This window comes from Oppia nitens, unplaced genomic scaffold (assembly GCF_028296485.1).
Source record: "Oppia nitens isolate AA-2021 unplaced genomic scaffold, nextdenovo-longstitch-racon4-pilon3 scaffold33_pilon_pilon_pilon, whole genome shotgun sequence".
Classification (NCBI taxonomy): Eukaryota; Metazoa; Arthropoda; class Arachnida; order Sarcoptiformes; family Oppiidae; genus Oppia; species Oppia nitens.
Window position 1 is genome coordinate 651,202 of NW_026533214.1, and position 20,102 is coordinate 671,303.

Here is a 20,102-nt window from a genome sequence, read left to right on the forward strand (position 1 = left end):
TTCAAAATAACTGAAATAGTTATTTATAAGTTTTTATAGTTGCTAACATAACAAATAGTTATTTATAGTTATAATGAAATTTCGGGAATAGCGTCCACTGGTCAACTTCGGTGGACATACTAAGTCCCAGTTATAAGCGTTAAACCGACAAAATAATTTTTTTAGTTGAAAATTAAGACACTACTTATAATTAACAACAAAAAAAACGTCAATAAAAATTATATATTTTTTATATTAATCATTTAATAATTATAATAAATGAATGAAACAGAAAAACAGGAATCAAAAAATCAAAACAAATTTTATTCAAATTTATTATTATTTTTAAATAAAAAATAACAACATTTAATTACAGAATATTTATAATAAAATAATTAATAAATAAACATTTTCATTATTTTTCAAACTTAATATTTTTGTACATGGTCTGGTATTGGTTTTTTATTTGGATCTTTAAAAAAAATATTAAAAAATAAATAAATTAATTAATTACAAATAAATTTAATCTAATATGGGTTGTGGTATGTGGTGGGGTGGGGTGGGTGTAGGTAAACAAACAGATAATTACCAGCAATTTCCCCTTCTACTGCTTCACCTCCTCCTCCTCCATCTATTGAATAATAATAATAATAATAATAATATTAATTAATTAATTAATTAATAGATAATTAAATCATAAATTTAGTCAAAAAATTTACCATCTTCATCTTGTCGAGTTATGTTTGATACTATTATTTTTTGTTGTTGATTAAATAAATTAAAAACAAAACAATTAATTAATTAATTAATTAATTAATTAAAAGTAAAATTACAAAATTTTTTTAAAAAAAAATTAATAATTACGAAAAGCAATGATAACTATTGCAACCAATACTACGAAACGATTCATTGTTTTTTTTTGTTGTTGAAAGTTTTCCCAAAAACTTTTTGATTTTTTTTTTGATTGTTTTGTTGTTTGATTTGATTTACAATACAATTCAAAGCACAGACACCTTATATACCTTTCAAATAAAAGACTTAACAGTCATAATGAAAAATATGTTTTTTTTTGTTGAAATTAAATATTATTTTGACGTCAATTCAGAATATATTTATTTTAATTTAAATAATTTTTTTTTATATAAATATTATAAGTAATATAATATACTATATATACCTATATATATATATATAGATAGTCTTTTAGTCCAGTTTTTACTCTAGTTTTTATTCCTGTTTTTTAGTCCAGTTTTTAGTCCAGTTTTTAGTTCATATGTTTTATAGACGAAAATAATTGACTGAAAAAATGATTATTAAAAAGAATTAAATAAGTAATGAATTTAAAGTAAACTAATTATAAGTTTATTTTAGTTTCAATTTCTTTGAAGTTTATTAAATCTTTTTGTTTTTTTCAATCAAATTTCATAATAAAGTGTTTTTAAAATGTTTTTTATTTGGTTTAAAATTACATTTTTTAGTTTGTAATGGTTTATACATCACCTAAGCGCTTCCAGTATCACCAATTAAATACAAAGTTACTATGTTATACTGTATATGTTTCCCTATTATAAGTCAAAAATACTGTTTAACTAAATTAAGTAAATTAATTATAATTAACTATGTTTAATATTATTTAACAATTTGTATTATTATTATATATCTTATTATTATGTTTATTAGTTTGATATGATTTATGCTTTATTATTATTATTGTAAATATGTTTAAATTAATTATTATTATCTTAATATACTGTAATTATAAATACATGTAATGTATTGACTATTCCATTATATATTATCAATAAATTGAAGTCCAATAGCTAGTCTAGGAAGGACTTGAAGGTAAACAGTAGTACTAATTATTTAGCGTAGAGTTTGAATAATAAGTGTAAGCCTAAAGTGTATCACTTTTGGGTCATTAGGCCGTATCTCGCGGACGGACCCTTAGTGTGATCGGGTATAGGCTTCCGATACTAAATACCGATATATAAGCGCAGTTACCAATGACCAGAGCGCCCCGAATGGGCTATTCATATATACTGTGGCGTAATATATAAACTATCCAAATGTACCGTAACTCTTAAATAGTCTTCAAATAGCAACCCGTACAGAAATTACGTCACAGTTCCCTATCAAACATACCCCGCATTGCATATTGCTTCGTAAAGTTATCTTTACGGGCTATTTGACGGTAAACCATAAACATGAACCGTCACAGTCAAAGTGTTTTTAAAATGTTTTTTATTTGGTTTAAAATTACATTTTTAGTTTATTTCCTGTCTTAAGAAATACCAGAAACTAATTGAATAAAACTTTGAAAACAATATCTTATAACTGACAAATGTCTGTTTTATTGACGCAAAAAATATACAGTATTTCAATAGAAATAATTAATTACCGGTAATTATAAATTATAAAACATATTGACATTGGATTAAAAGGGTATAAAAGTTGATGAAAATTTTTTTTCTTATATAGAAATTTCTAAAAAATTATTTAAAAAAAGATTAATTACTAAAAAAACAACAATTAATAAAACAAAAAAAGGCTAAGTTGTCGGCTTTCGAGTACGACATCCCGTGATCCCAATGCTGTCCTATCGTTAATAGGGGTACTCCTCTAACTACTGCACTCTCGGCGGTTATGAGTGCTATACACAGTATAACCAACAATACTAGAGAAAAACATAGTTTAATGGTTCTCAAAACCCCGTGCATGCAATCATTGTAAAAACGGGGGATACAAATCCTGGATATTCTCTCTCTCTCTCTCTCTCTCTCTCTCTCTCTCTCTCTCTCTCTCTCTCTCTCTCTCTCTCTCTCTCTCTCTCTCTCTCTCTCTCTCTCTCTCTCTCTCTCTCTCTCTCTCTCTCTCTCTCTCTCTCTCTCTCTCTCTCTCTCTCTCTCTCTCTCTCTCTCTCTCTCTCTCTCTCTCTCTCTCTCTCTCTCTCTCTCTCTCTCTCTCTCTCTCTCTCTCTCTCTCTCTCTCTCTCTCTCTCTCTCTCTCTCTCTCTCTCTCTCTCTCTAACGACTAATAATTTGATCATTTTTTTCAATCATATAAAACAAACACAACTCTTCATTATTATAGGTCATCAAAGAGTTGGCAATCAAATCATTATAACAATCAGTAAATTAAAAAACATTTTTTTAAAAAAATAATTTTTTTGTGGTTTTATTTAAGGAATGGAACGAAGAAATCGTAAAAAAACTAATCTAAAAAAATCAAATAAAATTATTTATCATTTTTCATAAAATTTGTTAAAATATTTATTGAATTTATTTATTTAATTAAAAAAATTATTTTATTTTATTTATTTATTTAATATTATTATTATAGTATTCGTTGTCACAAATAAAACAAACAAACAAAAAAAAAATCAATTAAAACAATCAATCAAATCGACGCACAAATGAAGGGGAAAAAAGAGACAAAAAGAAAGAGAGATAACCACAAAAAAAAACATTAAAATTATCACAAAATTATTGATTGTTTTTTATATGTATTTCAAAAGATATATATAATAGTAATATATATATATATATATATATATAAATATATCTGATCTTTGATTTGATCAGTAATTTTACAGTCAATCAAATCAAAAATCAAAAAATCAATTTTTTAGTCAATTTTTAGTTAATAATAATAATAACAATAATAATAATAACTATAACAATAACAACAACAATGTTGACCATTCCTATGCGTAATAGTTGGGCGAAACCAGCAAATCGGTAATAACGGCCAACTGGTCGTCGGTAAACTTGAGCTTATGGTCGCGCCAACTGTCGTTATGCGTACGCCTAAAGTTGGATAATGTCTTCTTGATGGTAGTCTTCAGGATAGACAATAAACAGTTAATCCAATTGAAAACTAAACTAAACTAAACTAAACAATCGGTAACTTACGGGTATCGGTTGCGGATCACTCAAATGTCGGGACAAAAATACCAGTATATCGGGCATAAAGTCCGGGACGTCGTAGGGAAAGGCATTAATACAGGCGCAGAGCCCCAGTATAGCTCCGTGACGTTCGTACAGTTCTTTCGGTGCAACAATGGATGTACCGTTTGATTGTCTGACTTTCGACAGCCGTCGTTGAGCTGTCAGTTCAAACTCGCGAATCAGTTGGCCATCGATTTTGATGAATTCGCAGTGAACGAGACCCGACAGTGTTTCGGCTGTCGATTCCCGTACTTCGGTTCGTTCATCGGATAATAGATTGATAATCATTCGCCGTATATCACGGGTCCACTCAGGGTTGGCCATCAATACAAACATATTCGACGATACCATGTACTGGAGGAATGTTGCAATGGCCGACCGGGCGTGCCAATTGGTGGCCATTGTTATCTATTGGCCAAATTGTTTAACAAATCAGGGGATCAGTTATAAGAGTCGACAATTATATACAATATATTTACCTGTTTGGACGTATCGATGGCCACTTGAATGCTTTCGGGAGTCAACAGTGCGTGCGATAACATAATAATGGCTACAAATGTTTCCCGTATCAGCTCCTCATCGCTCGTTTCGCTTTGCATTAGACATAACTGACGGAAAAATGAAAATTCAGTGAAAATTACTGTAAAATTTACGCAAAAAATTCAATAGTAATATTCAAACAAAACTAACGATTGGCAAAAAGCGGAACAGTTCTGGTGGTGCGCTGTAGGCGACACGCGAAACGTTTCCGACAATCCATTTGCAGATAGTCTTCAACAGATTGGCCGCATCTTTGCGCTCCTGTTGTTGTTGATCAGTAAAACCGTTCAGAACAGATACGCCACCGCCGCCGGACTCACTCCTCTTGCCGTCCGTACTATTAGTGGTGTCCACCGATTTGGTTAGCAATTCGAGTCGCGGTAGTATACGATCGACAAAAGCGCTCCGATTTGGCGACAAATCGTAAGTCGACGGCAATGAAGGGATTCGGATGTCAAACATGAAGACATTCGACAGTAAACTATTAAAAAAGATAGTAAACAGTGATTAGAAAACCTAACCAAACAGTTAGTCAATCAAATTGGGACAGACCTGCCGATACGTTCCCTGACATTCTGATAGGAGTGCAGTAAATGATTGTCGCGTTCAAGATATCCAAGCAATTGATCCAACAGTTTCATTGCACGCCATTCCTGCTGCTGAACGGCTCCGTGAAGCAGATACAGACGCGACGCCTGAAGAAACGATGACACCGTTGTTGTTGTTGTTGTCGTAGTAGTAGTTTTGTTGGCAACAACACCATCGACACCGCCACTGCCCAACGGATCGGCCATCAGTACGTCCAACAGCCAGACCATACGTCGGGCGTCACGGTTCTCGAATATAGTGGCCGAACAAGTTCCCCAATCGCCCAGTGTTTCGGTAGTAATATTACTGTAAACCTGGCGTACAATCGGTTCCAAACGGGTGCGCGCCGTCTGCAAGTCGCCGAATGACCAGTGTTTCGAACCACGCAAACAACCGGCAATGATTTCGGCCGAACATCGATGAGCCGATTCCTGGAGACCGTTCACCGATTCGGTAATCCTGGGCATCAGTAGATCCAGATTCTGGGCACCGAACTGTCGGAACACACCTTTCCATAGTTGAAAACGTTTCGACGAAAACTTGTCTTTGCCTTTGTTCTCTTCCAGCGACAAAAAGGTCAACAATCGATCCAAAAACGATTGATCCGAAAAATAATTGAAAACAATTTTCTCCGATTTGTTCATTGATTTCAATTCCGATTGACTCGGATTGATGTCGTAAACCATTAGTGGTTTAGGAAAACAATAGAAACCAATGTGCGGTTTGTCGACAAAAACAAACGAACGAAATTCGGCTTCAGTGGTCAAACTAAGCGATAGATCTGTTTGTAGCCATTGGTTATTGTCGATCGGCTGAGTGGACGCCAACATCGGGTGTTTCGGATGCGGGCGTTTCATTTGACGCATTATAGCACCGAACGATGCAATGGATATCTTACGGATGTATAGTGTGTCGTGAATCAGATTTTTCGTAAACAAATCGACGGCCGAATCGGGTAGCGGTAGGTCGTGTCGGATGAGCATCGATAGCATAACTGCAGACAACTGATAGTATCGCCAGTGTCTGAGTGGACAACAAACAAACAAAAAACAGTTAAAAATCAATTGACAATCAAAACAAAACAATAAGTTTAAGTACAGATCCGAAGTGTTCATCGATGTCACCAATTGATCCACCAGTTCGTGATATTGTTTCAGATTATCCCGGTGTCTATTGGCAGCCAATTGTCGTGCACTAGCTATTTCCGTATCAGTTGGACACTGGCCGGCCGGTCGCGGACTACAGTCGTCATCTGACCAAACTTTGCGGGCCTGTTCGACACACTGGTCGCTAACAGTGGTCGACATCGATAGGGTATCAAAGTATTTGCGCAAATGGCCAGTAATTTCCAGATCCAACAATCGAATAATACTCGGCTTTTCCGAATGTCGGGCATTCACAAGTGCCGGCCAAACGGCCCGTAATGTTGACCAGTCGGCTGCAGTCAACAGCGAATTGCCTTTGCGTCCGAGTATGACATACAGTGTTCCTTTGAACTGTTCGTGATTGTCGTCGTCGACGCCGCTGCTGCCGTCGGCTGCGGGACTCAAATTGGCCAACAGTTTCGGTAGCGGCAAACGATAGGAGCGTTGAAACGATCGAAAACATGTGAACAGTGTTTCTTGCGCTTGACATCGGACTTCGCTGTAGTGACTTGTGGCCAATTGGACCAAATCGGACATCAATTGCTGATGAAGTTCAGTGAATTTGGTAAGCGATTTGTAGGTTACGCGCATCTGATTGGATCAAACAATGGATTAGAAAACAATCAATTGATTTGATTCGCGAGACTTACTTCGTGCTGAAGCATCAGCCGATCGACAGTCAGAGCTCTGATGGTATGTTTCTTTCGGGACAAACGATTTTCCAATGATTTCTTAACCATATGAAAGCCCTTCCAACGGGTATCGAAATCCTGTTTACTGATACCCCAGAAAAACATCATCTGATGATAGATTCGTATCAAACGACACAACGATTTAGTATCGTCTTCGCAGTTGTCGATGATGTGTGTCAGCGCCGATCGCAATGTCTTCAGTACGGTTTGGCGAACATTGGATCCGTCCGAAAATGTTAGTACTTTGGCGCCAACGTTGTCCACAACTGATGTATTGAGCGGAACAAGTGATTCGCGTCTGAAAAAACAACAACAACAAAAAAAAAGACATTAAAGACAATGACTGTTAAGAAATTAGATGACTTGAAGGCGCCGTACAGACAAATGTTGTCGCCATCCCATAGCGGCAGAGCCGATGCCGCACCAGTAATACAGTCCAATATTACGAGTAGACTGCGCTGTAGATCCTCGCGTGACAGCGGCCGCTGGCCGGCCATCCATTCGGTGAGTGCTGACAATTCGGCCGACAAATAACGGTCGAGCAGTCGCTGAGCAAATGCTAACTCTTCAGTAGTGGATTCGTGCCAACGACACGATAAGTCTTTGATATCGACAGTACAGCCCCAGTCCTGGTGGTAGACGACAACATAAAAGACAGTTATGAGAGAAATGTAAGGGATAGGGATGTCTCTAATCGACACTACACTACAGTACTTACTCTAATCGGCAAATCGTTGCCATCAAACTTGCCATAACTGGACCAGTCTTTGGCTATGGACTTGAAGTCGATGGCAAACAATAGAGTCGACGATTTCAGTACATGTTTGATGATAGCACTGGCCAACAGATAGCCTTTACGGCACTTCAATCGTACAGTACGGTCGACTACTTTGACAATTAGGTCGGCGTACGGTAATAGTTGGCGGCCATCGCATCGAACTAATTCGCTAATGATTTGCATTGCAAACAGTAGTTCGTGATCCAAGAATTCTTCGGATAAGATTTCATCGTTTTCGGTCAAAGTCAGTACAAGTCGGCAAAAGTGTGGCAAAAATCTAGACAACGATAGCTCGGCATTGGCCTAAAAAATAATAATAATAATAATAATTACCGATTTAATTATCGGTTAATCGGTAAATTCGGGTCAAATCAACTAACCTTCGAACACGACCGAACCAAAATGGCGGCAAACTTTCCGGCAACTTTGGTCTCGAAAATATGTGTCGATATAAACTGATACAGTTTGTCCAGAGCGCTCTACACACACCCGACCGACGGGTAATTAATTATTGGTTTACTAATTAAATCAATGATGAAATAAAAAAGAAAACATACTTTAAATATCTGCGGCGACGACTGTTGTAGTATCGAACCGAAAGTCGAGGCCAGTCCTACTTCGATGATACCTTCTTCGGTGTTCATCCGGACGTCGTTGTCCTGGCGATCCAATCCACGTGAACTCTGGTCAAGCGATTGCGAGTTTTCAATCAATACGAAACACCGGTCCATAAACTGCAGGACAAAGTCTTCGCACTCGACCGATGCCAGACACAGCTGCGATTCCGTATCGGTCAGATCGGTACGGGTGTCCACCGCAGCCGAACAATCGATCAGCGGTACCAGTGTAACAAACGTAGCGATAAATTGGAAAGTAACCATACATTTGCGCATATCGTTAACATCGAGGCCGTCCAGGGAGTTGAGCAACAGTGGCAGTACATGTAGACGGCCGTCCGAGTACTTGGGATTATCCGAGGCTACCAGTGCTCGGGCAATGGATACTACGCATTGCATCGACGCTGACAATCGATGCGGTTCAGTGAGGGTTTCGAGTGCCGAATAAAGTTTGTCCAATACGGGCGGACAAACAAGTTCGGGCCGTAACAGCGATAGCGATTGGAAAGCCGTAGCCGATTCGATAGAACCCCAACGGGAAAACATGGCAATCATTACGACATTGGTCAGCGACTGGACAAACGAGTCGATATCGGATTCGGTTAGTCGATGCGATTCGGGTATCGGCGTTCGCCACGATGGCCGCTTGAAGCGTTCCCGATGCAAGCGGGCAACGAAAGTGGCCGGCAATTTGAATAACAGTTGCTGTAGTTTGAGATTCCATTTGCCGGTATTGGACGGATGATAGTAGGATTCGCAGGCTTTGAACAGTTTGGTTATATGCGACTGACAAGTGTTGTCCGATTGCTGGTCACCGCCGGTGCCGCCGCCGAGCATTGCCACCAACCATAAGACAACCGAATTGATATGGAATACATTATAGCCGCGCATTATCGACACTTTAGTTGGACCGCCGGCCAAATTGAACGATCGTATTAAATGGGTAAATATGGACGGTATGTACGGACGCCAGTCCAAGTAGCCAATAGTATCGTTGGCCATACGGGCGAACAACGATATGAATGACTGTTCCCAGGCTGGCGTGTTCTGTGCGGCCGTCCATATGGACATTAGTTCGTCAAACCAGAGCCGAAAACCTTGGTCGTGGTGTTCGGGCGGTAAACTTGTCGGTAGAAATAGTTCCATATAAGCGGCCGCTTTGATCATTTCGGTATCAAATGGACACAGAGCTGGACGCCATTCGTCGAGCATTTCAGCCGTCGAGGCGACCGAAAAGTAGACCCGTGAGGCCCGAACCAGACTTTTCAGGGAATTTTCATAATTATCGGGAATGAATAGCATTCCCAGGGATTCATATTTTGAATATAAAGTCCGTTCGTATAGCCTATAGAGTGGTCGCCATTCGAGAGTCAAGTCTTCGCGCGAAATCAGTTCCCGTTTTCTGGTTTTGATTGATTGATTGGTGAAGAATTGGATTAATTCAAGTGATAATTGAATGATCTATTGATTGATTGATTACATACTTAAGCAAAACGGTTAAAACGTTTGAAAATTGTGCGACCAATTGAAGCTCAAGACCATCAGTTTGGATCAGTTCGTAGAGCGTACGGATGAAAAACAAGTGGTCAGACTTTGAAAAGCATAGACCGTATAGTCGAAGATATCTAGAAATAAAATAAACAGAGAGTTAGTCATCGCGACGACGACAACAACAATGGCCATTGAATTTTAAATACTTAGTCAAATCGGTAATCCATTGCAAACCGTAACGATCGTTCAGTACAACCGCACGACTAAAGTTGGCCTTAATTCGGGCCAAAAACTCGACCGATTCGGCATCAATTTGTTCGCTGTACGGCAGATATCGGTTGAATATTATCTCCTTTTGCGGTTCAAAACCTAGTCGGGAGCTACGCGGCGGTGACGACGACAACGGCTGCGATTGCTGGCCATCGCTGTCTTTGTTGATGTTCAAAGCGGTCAGCGAATCGACCGCCGAATCAGTGGACGATAGGCTAGCATTTTCGTCGTTGTTTGAATCCATCAGCATATCAATAATGTCTATCGCTTGATCCATGGCTGCTGATGATGATCATCGCTATCGGCGACGGTGTAGCGGCGGCGGTAATCTAACCGCAGTTACGGGCCGTACAAATCTCTCTCTCTCTCTTGAATCGGTGATCAGTTGATCGGTCTGTTAGTGGACTAAAACTAATTGATTGACAAATCTCTAGTGAATCAATCGGTGACCACTTTATCGGTTCGGTCGATCGGTTAGTGGACTAACAACTAATTGATTGACAAATCTTTATCTCTCTCGTGAATCAGTGACCACTTGATCGGTTCGGTCGGTCAGTCAATCGGTTAGTGGACTAACAACTAATTGATTAAAACAAATCCTCTCTCCTCTCTCTCTCTTAAATCGGTGACCACTTGATCGGTTCGGTCGGTCCGTCGATCGGTTAGTGGACTAACAACTAATTGATTGATTGATTGATTGATATGTAAAACGATTGGATCAGTTGTCTTGAACTTCTTGGACGACAACAACAACAATGTGTTTGTTGTTGTGTTTAGTATTAACTGAATGTCTATGACTTGCAGTTTGTATTAGATTTTTAACTAAAAAAAAAAAAAATAAAATAAAAAAAAATAATATAAAAACTACAGTAATATTCCTAATAGAGATATATTAACGTAAATAATATGTTATTATACAGTGTTTATACTGTACTATCTATACTGTTCTATTTGAATGTTGTATGTTTGTGTGTTAGGCATACTTTCAAACTAAGAGCACACTATTAAAACTGTGTAGTCAAGTTAGTTATACAGGCAAGCAATCACAAAGGCGTTAGTGTTTAAACATTTAGATAATGTTGGAATAAATTAGAATAACTGTTACAAGTCATCGCTGTTGTTGTTGGCCTATAAACTAGAAGCATGATTCAAATGTGTTACCATTGGTTACGTTTACAATACACATATACACACACACAGTGTAATCCATGTTTATGGTTAATATGCTTACAGTCAATGCTAACATAACTAACACTATATATATATATTGACATTACTGTAACCTATGTATAGCGTAGACGTTGACTGCTTGCCTATAAACTTGGTATATGCCTATATTGCATCAATACATTTTTTATATATTAATACCCATTAAATACATACAGTTATCCATTAATTACGTCAATACGTATAAAAACTTATAATAAACTTTTTAATTCGTGATATAATTAATTAGTAATTAATTTAAAAAATTAATAATTTTATTTTTATTAAATTTAATTTTTAAACTAAAAATATAAACTTAATTTTTATTATTTATTATAATAGAAAAAAAACTTTATGTAATATATTTTAATTTTTTTTTTTTTGGATCACATATTAATTAATTAATTATATTTTTTTATTAAATTTAATTAAACTAAAAAAATCTAAATTTTATTATTTATTAAAATTTAAAAACTTTATGTAATTTTTATTTAGTTTTTTTTTTGATCACATTTTTAATCAAAATAATTATTGTTTTTCAATTATAATTAACTATTAATTTGTTTGCATTACAACACGTACTTAGCAATTAACGCGCGTGCGATGACCAGCAATACGTTGAGAACCAGACACACGACCGTCCAGAACACCAATAGTCCGCCGGTTTGGGCGCACGTATCGGCCAAAGTAGTAGTGGTCATCGGCGGCGGCGGCGGCGAAACAGCGGTAGTCGATGGCCATCGGGAAATCGTCGGTAGCCGATAGACAGCGATAGTATCGGTGATCATCGGCGGCGGCGTCACAGAAATCACATGAATCGCTAGCAGTTCGGGAGTCAGCAGCAGACAGGAGTCCGGCGGCGGCAATGGAGGACACGATAGTAGACAGTCATCGATCAGTGATGATTGGGAACAGTTGTCTGGCGGACAGGGAATGATAGCAGTAGTAGTAGTAGTAGTAGTGATGAAGATATCGTCGGATGAATAAATGGGAAGCGTTTGCGATAAACAAAAACAATTAGTAGTAGTTTTGTTGTTACGAAACAATAGTCGAGAACAACGACGAAGACATGATTGACGGCTATTGTCGTCGTCGTTGTCCTCGTTTACGGCGGGACAGTCTGTTGGCGGCGGCGGCGACGGAGAGTAGAAAACCAGTCGAACTGGCGGTCGAAGTGGCGGACGATTTACCGGCGGAAGTGTTCCGGTTGTGTGAATGGCAACAGTTGAAGCAGTTGTGGCCAATGATAGGTTTCGGTCGACAATTTTGACGACAATTTTGTTGGAAAACCGAAACGAAATACAAGTTTTTTGTACGAAAAACAAGACTTCTGGCAAAGTATTATTGTCTTCATCTTCTTCTTCTTCTTCTTCACAGTCAATACAACTAACGGCAGCTCTGGTTGTTTGTATTGTTTTGGAGGACAGTAGGGATGTTGTGTTGTTGTTGGTGTTAATTGGCGGGAAACACACGGACAGTGTGACGACTGCAGGTGACGGTAACGATAGGACGGCGTCGGACGGCAGCGGTATTGGCTGTCGGATGAGGCGTCGCCAGAGAGGCATAAGTTGCAGACAAAACCCGTTGATTGCGATCACAACAAACACAACTCTCAAGATGTTTGGCCATTGAATGTAATCGCAAACCGAAGAAGAAGAAGTAGAAGAATCGTCGTTTGGATCGCAAGAATCGGTGTCTTCTTCTTCTTCTACTTCTTTTACTTCTGACTTCTTGTCGTCGTCGACGACCACTACGGCATCCGAGCGCTGAAACGGCGGTCGGCGGCCACAAACTGTACTGTTGTTGTTGGCCAACAAATCGGCGCTAATTTCCCGGACAACTGGTTCGTGGTCGGGAACTTCGGATTTCGGTTGTTCGGCAAAAAACGGTTCGACTTTCGTAACGAACAGTGTCTCGAAGTGAGCGTCGAATGCAATGTCGTAGCGAACAGAACAGCTGTGGTCAGAGTTACCGCCGCCGACACCGACCGGGCGTCGGACGAGCCGAGGACTGCTGGCAGCGCCGCGGGAGTGCCGTATGGCCAGCACAGCGGGTGGCGGCATCGGACTCATCGTCGAGGAGGACATGGAGGACATACCCAGGGGTGTTGTTGTCATAGAAACAAACTATAACTGTTGGCCGCAATACTACTAATAAATCGATTAACCGATCGATCCGATCGATTGATTGATCGGATGTATGGATAGGTATGGATAGGTCGGTGCAGTCGTGCGGTTATTATATATATAAAAAAAAAGTTTTTTCAAATATACAGTTATCCGACAATAATTGTCCGATTCATTGATGACAGATGGCATTGACTGATAGTTTGCAATTTAATTACAGTTTTTTTTGTCTCAAAAAAAATGTTTTATAATTATAATGAAAAAATAAAACTTTTTTATCCTATAATTCAAAAAAAAAGTTTACTGAAAGTGATGGTCAAAAAAAAATCTTTCAACAAAAAAAATTGTGGCCAAAAAAAATGTCAACAACAACACAGTTATCCGCGGAGTCTCCCGAATAGGTTGTCCGCATCATCGGTTGGTCACAAAAAAAAATTATTGCATAAAAATTATAAATAAATTAATTGTTTAGTTTTGTGTTTTTTTTGTTTGTTAACTAAAACTCGTTTTTATTATTATTATTAATTAATATTATTAATACATTATTATATATATAATAATTATTTTTAATATCCCATCGAAAACAAACGAAACTTCCAACAACAACAACACGACTGTCCCCCCTCTCTCACACACACACACACACACACAAACACCCATCCATCCTCTGTCCACCCGCGCTGTCCGCCCCCCCCGGCCCCGCTCCGATCACTATTTAGCGCCGGCCACCCAATCGGGTTTGTCGGTCTTCGGCGTTTCTTTTTCGCCCAAATCGATCTCTTTTTTTACCGGTTTCAGACCGCCTTTCAGATCCATTTTGGCCAACTTGTAGGTCCACTGTCGCATCTTTTCCATCTGAGTCTGGTATTTGGACACCTTTTTGAGCGGCGGTATAATGCTATCATCAATCAAACAAACAGACAAACAATCAACTGGTTGGTTGGATCAGCTCTTTAAGAAAATTAAACCTTTTTTTAAAAAACTATACTTACAATTTGCCTCTCATGTCGTTTACCCGCGATTGCAGGTCATTGATCTGTTGGGATGATTGGTTGGGTTGGATGGATGGACAGTATGTTAATACCTGTGTTAGTCACGGTAATCAAAATCCCATACCTCGTACTCTTTGATGCACGTAATCAGCTCGAGATCCCATTTTTCTTCATTGAGTCTATAGATCCGATTGTAATACTCTTTACAGATGGCAATCAGTGAGGCTATACATAGATAGATAGGGAGAGAGAGAGAGAGAGAGAGAGAGAGAGAGAGCACAGTTAGCTCATAGCCAAACACACACACACACACCCGACCCAGTTATCTACACTTACCCTCATTTGCGTCGGCCGTTTGTTTGGCGGTTCCGGTCCGCTGAGCGATGACTTTCATTCTCTCTTTTTCCTTCATCTCCTGCTGGCGTTTGACTTCGTCGGCAGCTTTTCGGCGCAACAATTGCTAAACAAACAAACAGACAGACAGTCAACTCGGCTGATAAACTGGCCACTGGCCAAACATATAACTTACCCGCAATCGTTTTTTGCGTTCGGGTGTCATAAAACCTTTTTTGGCTTTTGTCGACTTCATCTGAGCCTCCAATCTCTCCCGGATCTCCTTCTTCTTGCGCTCCTTATCCTCAAACTTGGCCCGTGCTTCGTCCGCCTGATCAGTGGCCAGTGGCCAATGGATAAAGATATTAGGGGGAAAGTTAGCTATAAAAAAAAATAGTAGTATATAATAACTGACCATTTTGTTGGTGATGGTGTGAAAAGAGTGATAACAATTATCTAAACAAACGCAACGGTTAAAAAAAGTCTTTTAAATTTCTTCACTCAAACAAAACAACTGATCTGTTTTCTCCCCTTAAAGAGAGAGAGAGAGAGACGAAGTGACTAAAAATATCCGTTAAAAATATTTTTTTCGTACGGAAAACCTACAAAACGAAACTCGAGATCTTTTTTTTAGAGAAATAAAATAATGAGAGCCAACATCCAACTCCTAAAAAGCTAACACTCCTCGACACTTGAAGGCTTGACGTCACGCATATATACTGTATTATTATTATAGCCAGAGAGAGAGAGAGAGAGAGGCACGCGAGCGCCCGCGCACTCATATGGCACGCACCCTATGGCACGCGGCCAGAGAGATGATGATGAGAAAGAGAGAGAGAGAGAGAGAGAGATGGCATACAATTAGGTGACACAATTGGTTGTGTGTGTGTGTGTGTGTGTGACACACAATCTACAGGTATTGATGTGGAGAGAGAGAGAGAGAGAGAGGGAGAGAGAGAGAGAGAGAGAGAGAGAGAGAGAGAGAGAGAGAGAGAGAGAGAGAGRGAGAGAGAGAGAGAGAGAGAGGAATGGGAAGAAAGTCATGTGCAAAGAGTCAAGAGAAGAGTCGAGAGAAGAGAGAGAGAGAGAGAGAGAGAGAGAGAGAGAGAGAGAGAGAGAGAGAGAGATGAAAATGTTATTTTTAAAGAAACAATCGATTCGTTGACTAAAGAGAAAAGCGATGCAAAAGTTTTTTTTTATTAATATTTTTTTCAATGTTTTGTTTTTATGAGTCTTTGTTTCCATTAAAACAAAGTTCTCTCCAAAAAAAAAAAAATAAAATAAATAAAAAACTATCAAAAAAAAACTTTCAATTATTTTTTGCGAAATAAAATTAAAAACTTTTTTGTTGTTGTTTTGTCTTTGTTTTTGTTGGCGTGAAATTCAATGATTTGGTTTGTTCGCCGAAATGTTTGTTGGCCTCTAACCGCCGATAATGACCCGAAAACTTGTTGTTGACCTGAAATAACCAGCAGTTCTATAGAGCTTATAATATAACTATAACTGTCACCAAAAAAAACAACAAACAAACAAAAAACAAAACAAAAACAGATATTATAGACATACTCTTAGAAAAAAAAAACAATTTTTACTTTTTTTCGATCAATTATTTGATCCCTTAATCTGTTAAGTCTACTAATCCGTGACTTATCTCCTCTCTCTCTCTCTCTCTCTCTCTCTCTCTCTCTCTCTCTCTCTCTCTCTCTCTCTCTCTCTCTCTCTCTCTCTCTCTCTCTCTCTCTCTCTCTCTCTCTCTCTCTCTCTCTCTCTCTCTCTCTCTCTCTCTCTCTCTCTCTCTCTCTCTCTCTCTCTCTCTCTCTCTCTCTCTCTCCTACTCTCTCTCTCTAACTGTTGTCCTCAGTTGTCCTCAAAAAAAAACAATACAAACCTCGAGCCGCGACCTCTTTTTTTTCTCTCTCTCTCTTTCTGTAAAACAAAGTCACGTCTCTCTCTCTCTCTCTCTCTCTCTCTCTCTCTCTCTCTCTCTCTCTCTCTCTCTCTCTCTCTCTCTCTCTCTCTCTCTCTCTCTATCTCTTATCTTTTAGTTGTTTCGGTCGATTGCGTCCAATAAAACTAAAAATAAAATATATATATATATATATTTAAAATAAATGGCGACTCTGTGTCGCGTCACTCGTTCGCAATCGCCGTTACGGTTGTCCCGCGACGACGATTCGGGAGTGGCCACTCTCGGTTCGCCGCCGCCGCCGCCACCACCACCGTTGCAGTCACTGGTCAGCTATGACGTACAATTGGACAACTCGTCCGATAGGCTGATAGTGACTAAAACAGAAATCGCCCGAAACAACCACATCATCGTCAACACAGTCAACAACAACAACGACAACGCCGTCGCCGCTGACCGACGCGTCCACTTTGCCGACAACACGATCGACATTTGGGAGGCATTGGCCAACAGAGTGGACACTATAGATAGCTCGGCCGACAACGACAACAACAACAACTCGTTTTCAGACGACAACTCCGAAGAAGACCAGTCGTCGACAACAACTAGCGAACCGTTGGTCACAGTTCGGGCAGTTGTCGTCATTCTAGGACTTTCGGTAATTATGTTTTTTTTCGGGTAATTTATTATTATTCGGCTATTATATTATAATACATATATATATTATATATATTACCCGAACTTTTTTGCCCCCCCCCCCCGAAGGCAGTGACCACTTTGGCAACTTTGCTGGCGCTGAGACTAACGATGACTACGACTACGGGCGGCGCCATCTGATAGACCGTCAGTAGTAGTAGTAGTAGTAGTAGTCGTTGTCAAAGATATATAACTTATTATTATATAATAAGACTTAATATATTATATTATATTTTCATTTTAAAACAGACTCTTTGAGGTCAAGGTCTTTGAGGCGAAGAAATGCGGAAATGAAGCGAAAAAACATTATTTTTTTAGTTTTTTGTTTTTTTTGTTGAAAAATTCAAATTCAATTCAATTATACATTTTGTAGAGAAAAAAAAAAGTTTTTTTTAAATTTATTATTTAATTTATTTAATAATATTATTATTATTCACAAAAAAAACTAATATTTATATCAAAAAAAAAACACAAAATATATGTATAAATATATATAAAATCATTTAAATAATATATAATTAAAAAAAAATTTTGTTACAAAAAAAACAAACAGCAAAACCAGTCATCACTTTTTGCGGCGCCTAACCATCATTGGTCGCATCATCGGACTGAACGGCAGTCCGCCGCCGCCGGCAGCGGCCGCGGCCATTGGCATCGCGTACGGCATAAGGCCGCCACCAAAACCGCCGGCCGATCCGGCCAGAGCTCCCTGAATGGCCGAATTGACAATCGAGTCGACACCACCGCTGGCGGCCGCGGCGGCAACCGGAGCGGCTGCACCCGACAGTCCGAAAGCCGACTGCATCCTATCGAACAGTGGTCCGCCGTACGTATAGGCCAGACGCAACAGTGGCGGTATTAGGACATAGGGTGTACGGCCCGACTGGCGAAAACGGTGATACATATTGCCGAGAAACGTACGAACCGGATAGCGTCGGGCCGGCGGCCGTGTAGTGGCCGATGATGATGATGATGAGGAACCGCTGCTGCCGCCACTTCCGCCGCTGCTGGAGGACAACGATGATGACGATGAATCGGCAGCCGAAGCTAAACCGGTAGTTGAGGTGATGATGATGACGACGAAGATAACCGATAGTAGACACCAACAACAGTAGACGGAGGACGAGGACTTCATTTTAGTTGTTTTTTTTTCGGTAAATTTTTTTTGTCGTTTTGTTTGGACAGTCGTTTCAAAATTATTTTAATTTACAAAATATATAAAAAATTATTATTATTATTACATTTATATATATATATAAAAAAAATCAGTCGACTGACTGACTGACTGACTGACTTCAGTAGAAAAAAAACCCACTGATCACTGATATATAGATATACTGTTGAAGCGAACCGTTAGCTTTGAGTAGGTATGAGTTTGTATGAGTTTGTATGAGTGAGGAACAGGAGGACAACCAACCTCTCTGTCTCTCTCTCTCTCTCTCTCTCTCTTTGACTAAAAAAAACCGGTTCTTCTGCTTCTTATAATTATTATTATTCTTCTTCTTCTACTAGTAGTAGTAGTCACTGAAGCAAACATCGCCTGCGCGGCGACGACCGCTCTACCGGTGCCACTACGGCCCGTACGCCCTCGTCAAACACCCGACGCAGACCACGTTGGGTCAGTGCCGAACACTCGACATAGGCTACGGCTTTGGTTTTGTGGGCAACTTTTGATGCCTGTTCCCGGCGAACTGGTGACTGACCCGATTCGGCCAGCGAGGCCAGTGTTTCGCGATCGTCACGCAAATCCGACTTAAGGCCAACTAATACCAACGGAACATCGGGACAGTGATGCCGGATTTCGGGTACCCATTTGGCCAGTACGTTGTCCAAGGATGCCGGCGATACTACCGAAAAACATACGAGAAAGACATCGGTTTGCGGATAGCTTAGCGGCCGGAGTCGGTCGTAGTCTTCCTGGCCGGCAGTGTCCCACAGACCAAGCGATACGGTGTGGCCGTCGACAGTGACCAGTGCCGAATAGTTGTCGAATACTGTCGGTACGTATTCGCCGGGAAAGGCATCAGTCTGTTGGCAACCGGAAGTTGTTTTTTAAAAAAGGATGTGTTAAACGAAACGATTACTTACGGTAAACGATATCAACAGACAAGTCTTGCCGACGGTTCCGTCGCCGACAACTACACACTTGACGGCTCGGGTGGCCTGCGGTCTCTGTGGTGGCCGCGAATCGGCGGCGGCGGCTGTGATGTTGGTGGTGGTTGTCGTTGCGTTGTTCATCTGTTCAACTCATTTGTTGTCACCGTTTTTTTCTTGTTGTTGTCGTTGTCGTCTTTGTTTAGTACGTCGCACGTGCGCATTGCTCTCTGTCTTTCAACACGTGCGACGACGCCCTGCCGTTTGGGCGCACTCTCCCTCATCATCATCCCTGTCCTCCTACTCATCCTCTCTCTCTCTCTCTCTCTCTCTCTCTCTCTCTCTCTCTCTCTCTCTCTCTCTCTCTCTCTCTCTCTCTCTCTTTCATTGCAAAAGATATTTTGTTTGTCGTAAAAGTTTTTAAAAATAACTTTTTTTGTATTTTATTTGTTTTGTTTAATTGTATTGTTTTTTGTGTTTAAGTATTTGAAACCCTATAAAAAAATATAAAAAATTTGAAACATATTTTTGTAACACAAAAGCAAAGATACAGTTATTTTGTAATTCAATAGACAAAGTTTTGGACGCGTTTCGCACGTGCGCTGCTGTTAACAGTACATAACAATGCCTTTAAACATAGCAATAGTGAGAGAGAGAGAGAGAGAGAGAGAGAGAGAGAGAGAGAGAGAGAGAGAGAGAGAT

General features: G+C 39.5%; 3 protein-coding genes and 1 long non-coding RNA gene across 4 annotated transcripts; all 4 read right to left on the reverse strand.

Annotated features, from left to right (window-relative positions):
* Positions 1-348: 348 nt before the first annotated feature.
* Positions 349-1,022, reverse strand: LOC128956922 (uncharacterized). The gene is made up of 4 exons (XR_008484532.1): positions 844-1,022; positions 699-728; positions 569-610; positions 349-451 (listed from the first exon to the last, which is right to left on the reverse strand). It is a non-coding gene; the product is annotated as an uncharacterized LOC128956922 (long non-coding RNA).
* A 2,584-nt stretch (positions 1,023-3,606) lies between these two features.
* Positions 3,607-10,865, reverse strand: LOC128956892 (proteasome activator complex subunit 4B-like). Its single transcript, XM_054302606.1, has 13 exons — positions 9,984-10,865; positions 9,771-9,911; positions 8,227-9,688; positions 8,050-8,148; positions 7,610-7,972; positions 7,270-7,520; positions 6,850-7,189; positions 6,153-6,790; positions 5,019-6,077; positions 4,617-4,947; positions 4,406-4,534; positions 3,891-4,334; positions 3,607-3,817 (listed from the first exon to the last, which is right to left on the reverse strand). The coding sequence occupies exons 1-13, from the start codon at positions 10,322-10,324 to the stop codon at positions 3,683-3,685; spliced, it is 5,733 nt and encodes a 1,910-aa protein (XP_054158581.1). The 5' UTR covers positions 10,325-10,865; the 3' UTR covers positions 3,607-3,682.
* A 3,007-nt stretch (positions 10,866-13,872) lies between these two features.
* Positions 13,873-15,331, reverse strand: LOC128956910 (troponin I-like). The gene is made up of 6 exons (XM_054302627.1): positions 15,120-15,331; positions 14,901-15,035; positions 14,708-14,831; positions 14,496-14,596; positions 14,372-14,415; positions 13,873-14,277 (listed from the first exon to the last, which is right to left on the reverse strand). The coding sequence occupies exons 1-6, from the start codon at positions 15,120-15,122 to the stop codon at positions 14,091-14,093; spliced, it is 594 nt and encodes a 197-aa protein (XP_054158602.1). The 5' UTR covers positions 15,123-15,331; the 3' UTR covers positions 13,873-14,090.
* Positions 15,332-18,595: 3,264 nt separating this feature from the next.
* LOC128956906 (ras-related C3 botulinum toxin substrate 1-like) lies at positions 18,596-19,686 on the reverse strand. Its single transcript, XM_054302622.1, has 2 exons — positions 19,395-19,686; positions 18,596-19,334 (listed from the first exon to the last, which is right to left on the reverse strand). The coding sequence occupies exons 1-2, from the start codon at positions 19,542-19,544 to the stop codon at positions 18,828-18,830; spliced, it is 657 nt and encodes a 218-aa protein (XP_054158597.1). The 5' UTR covers positions 19,545-19,686; the 3' UTR covers positions 18,596-18,827.
* Between the last annotated feature and the right edge of the window lie 416 nt (positions 19,687-20,102).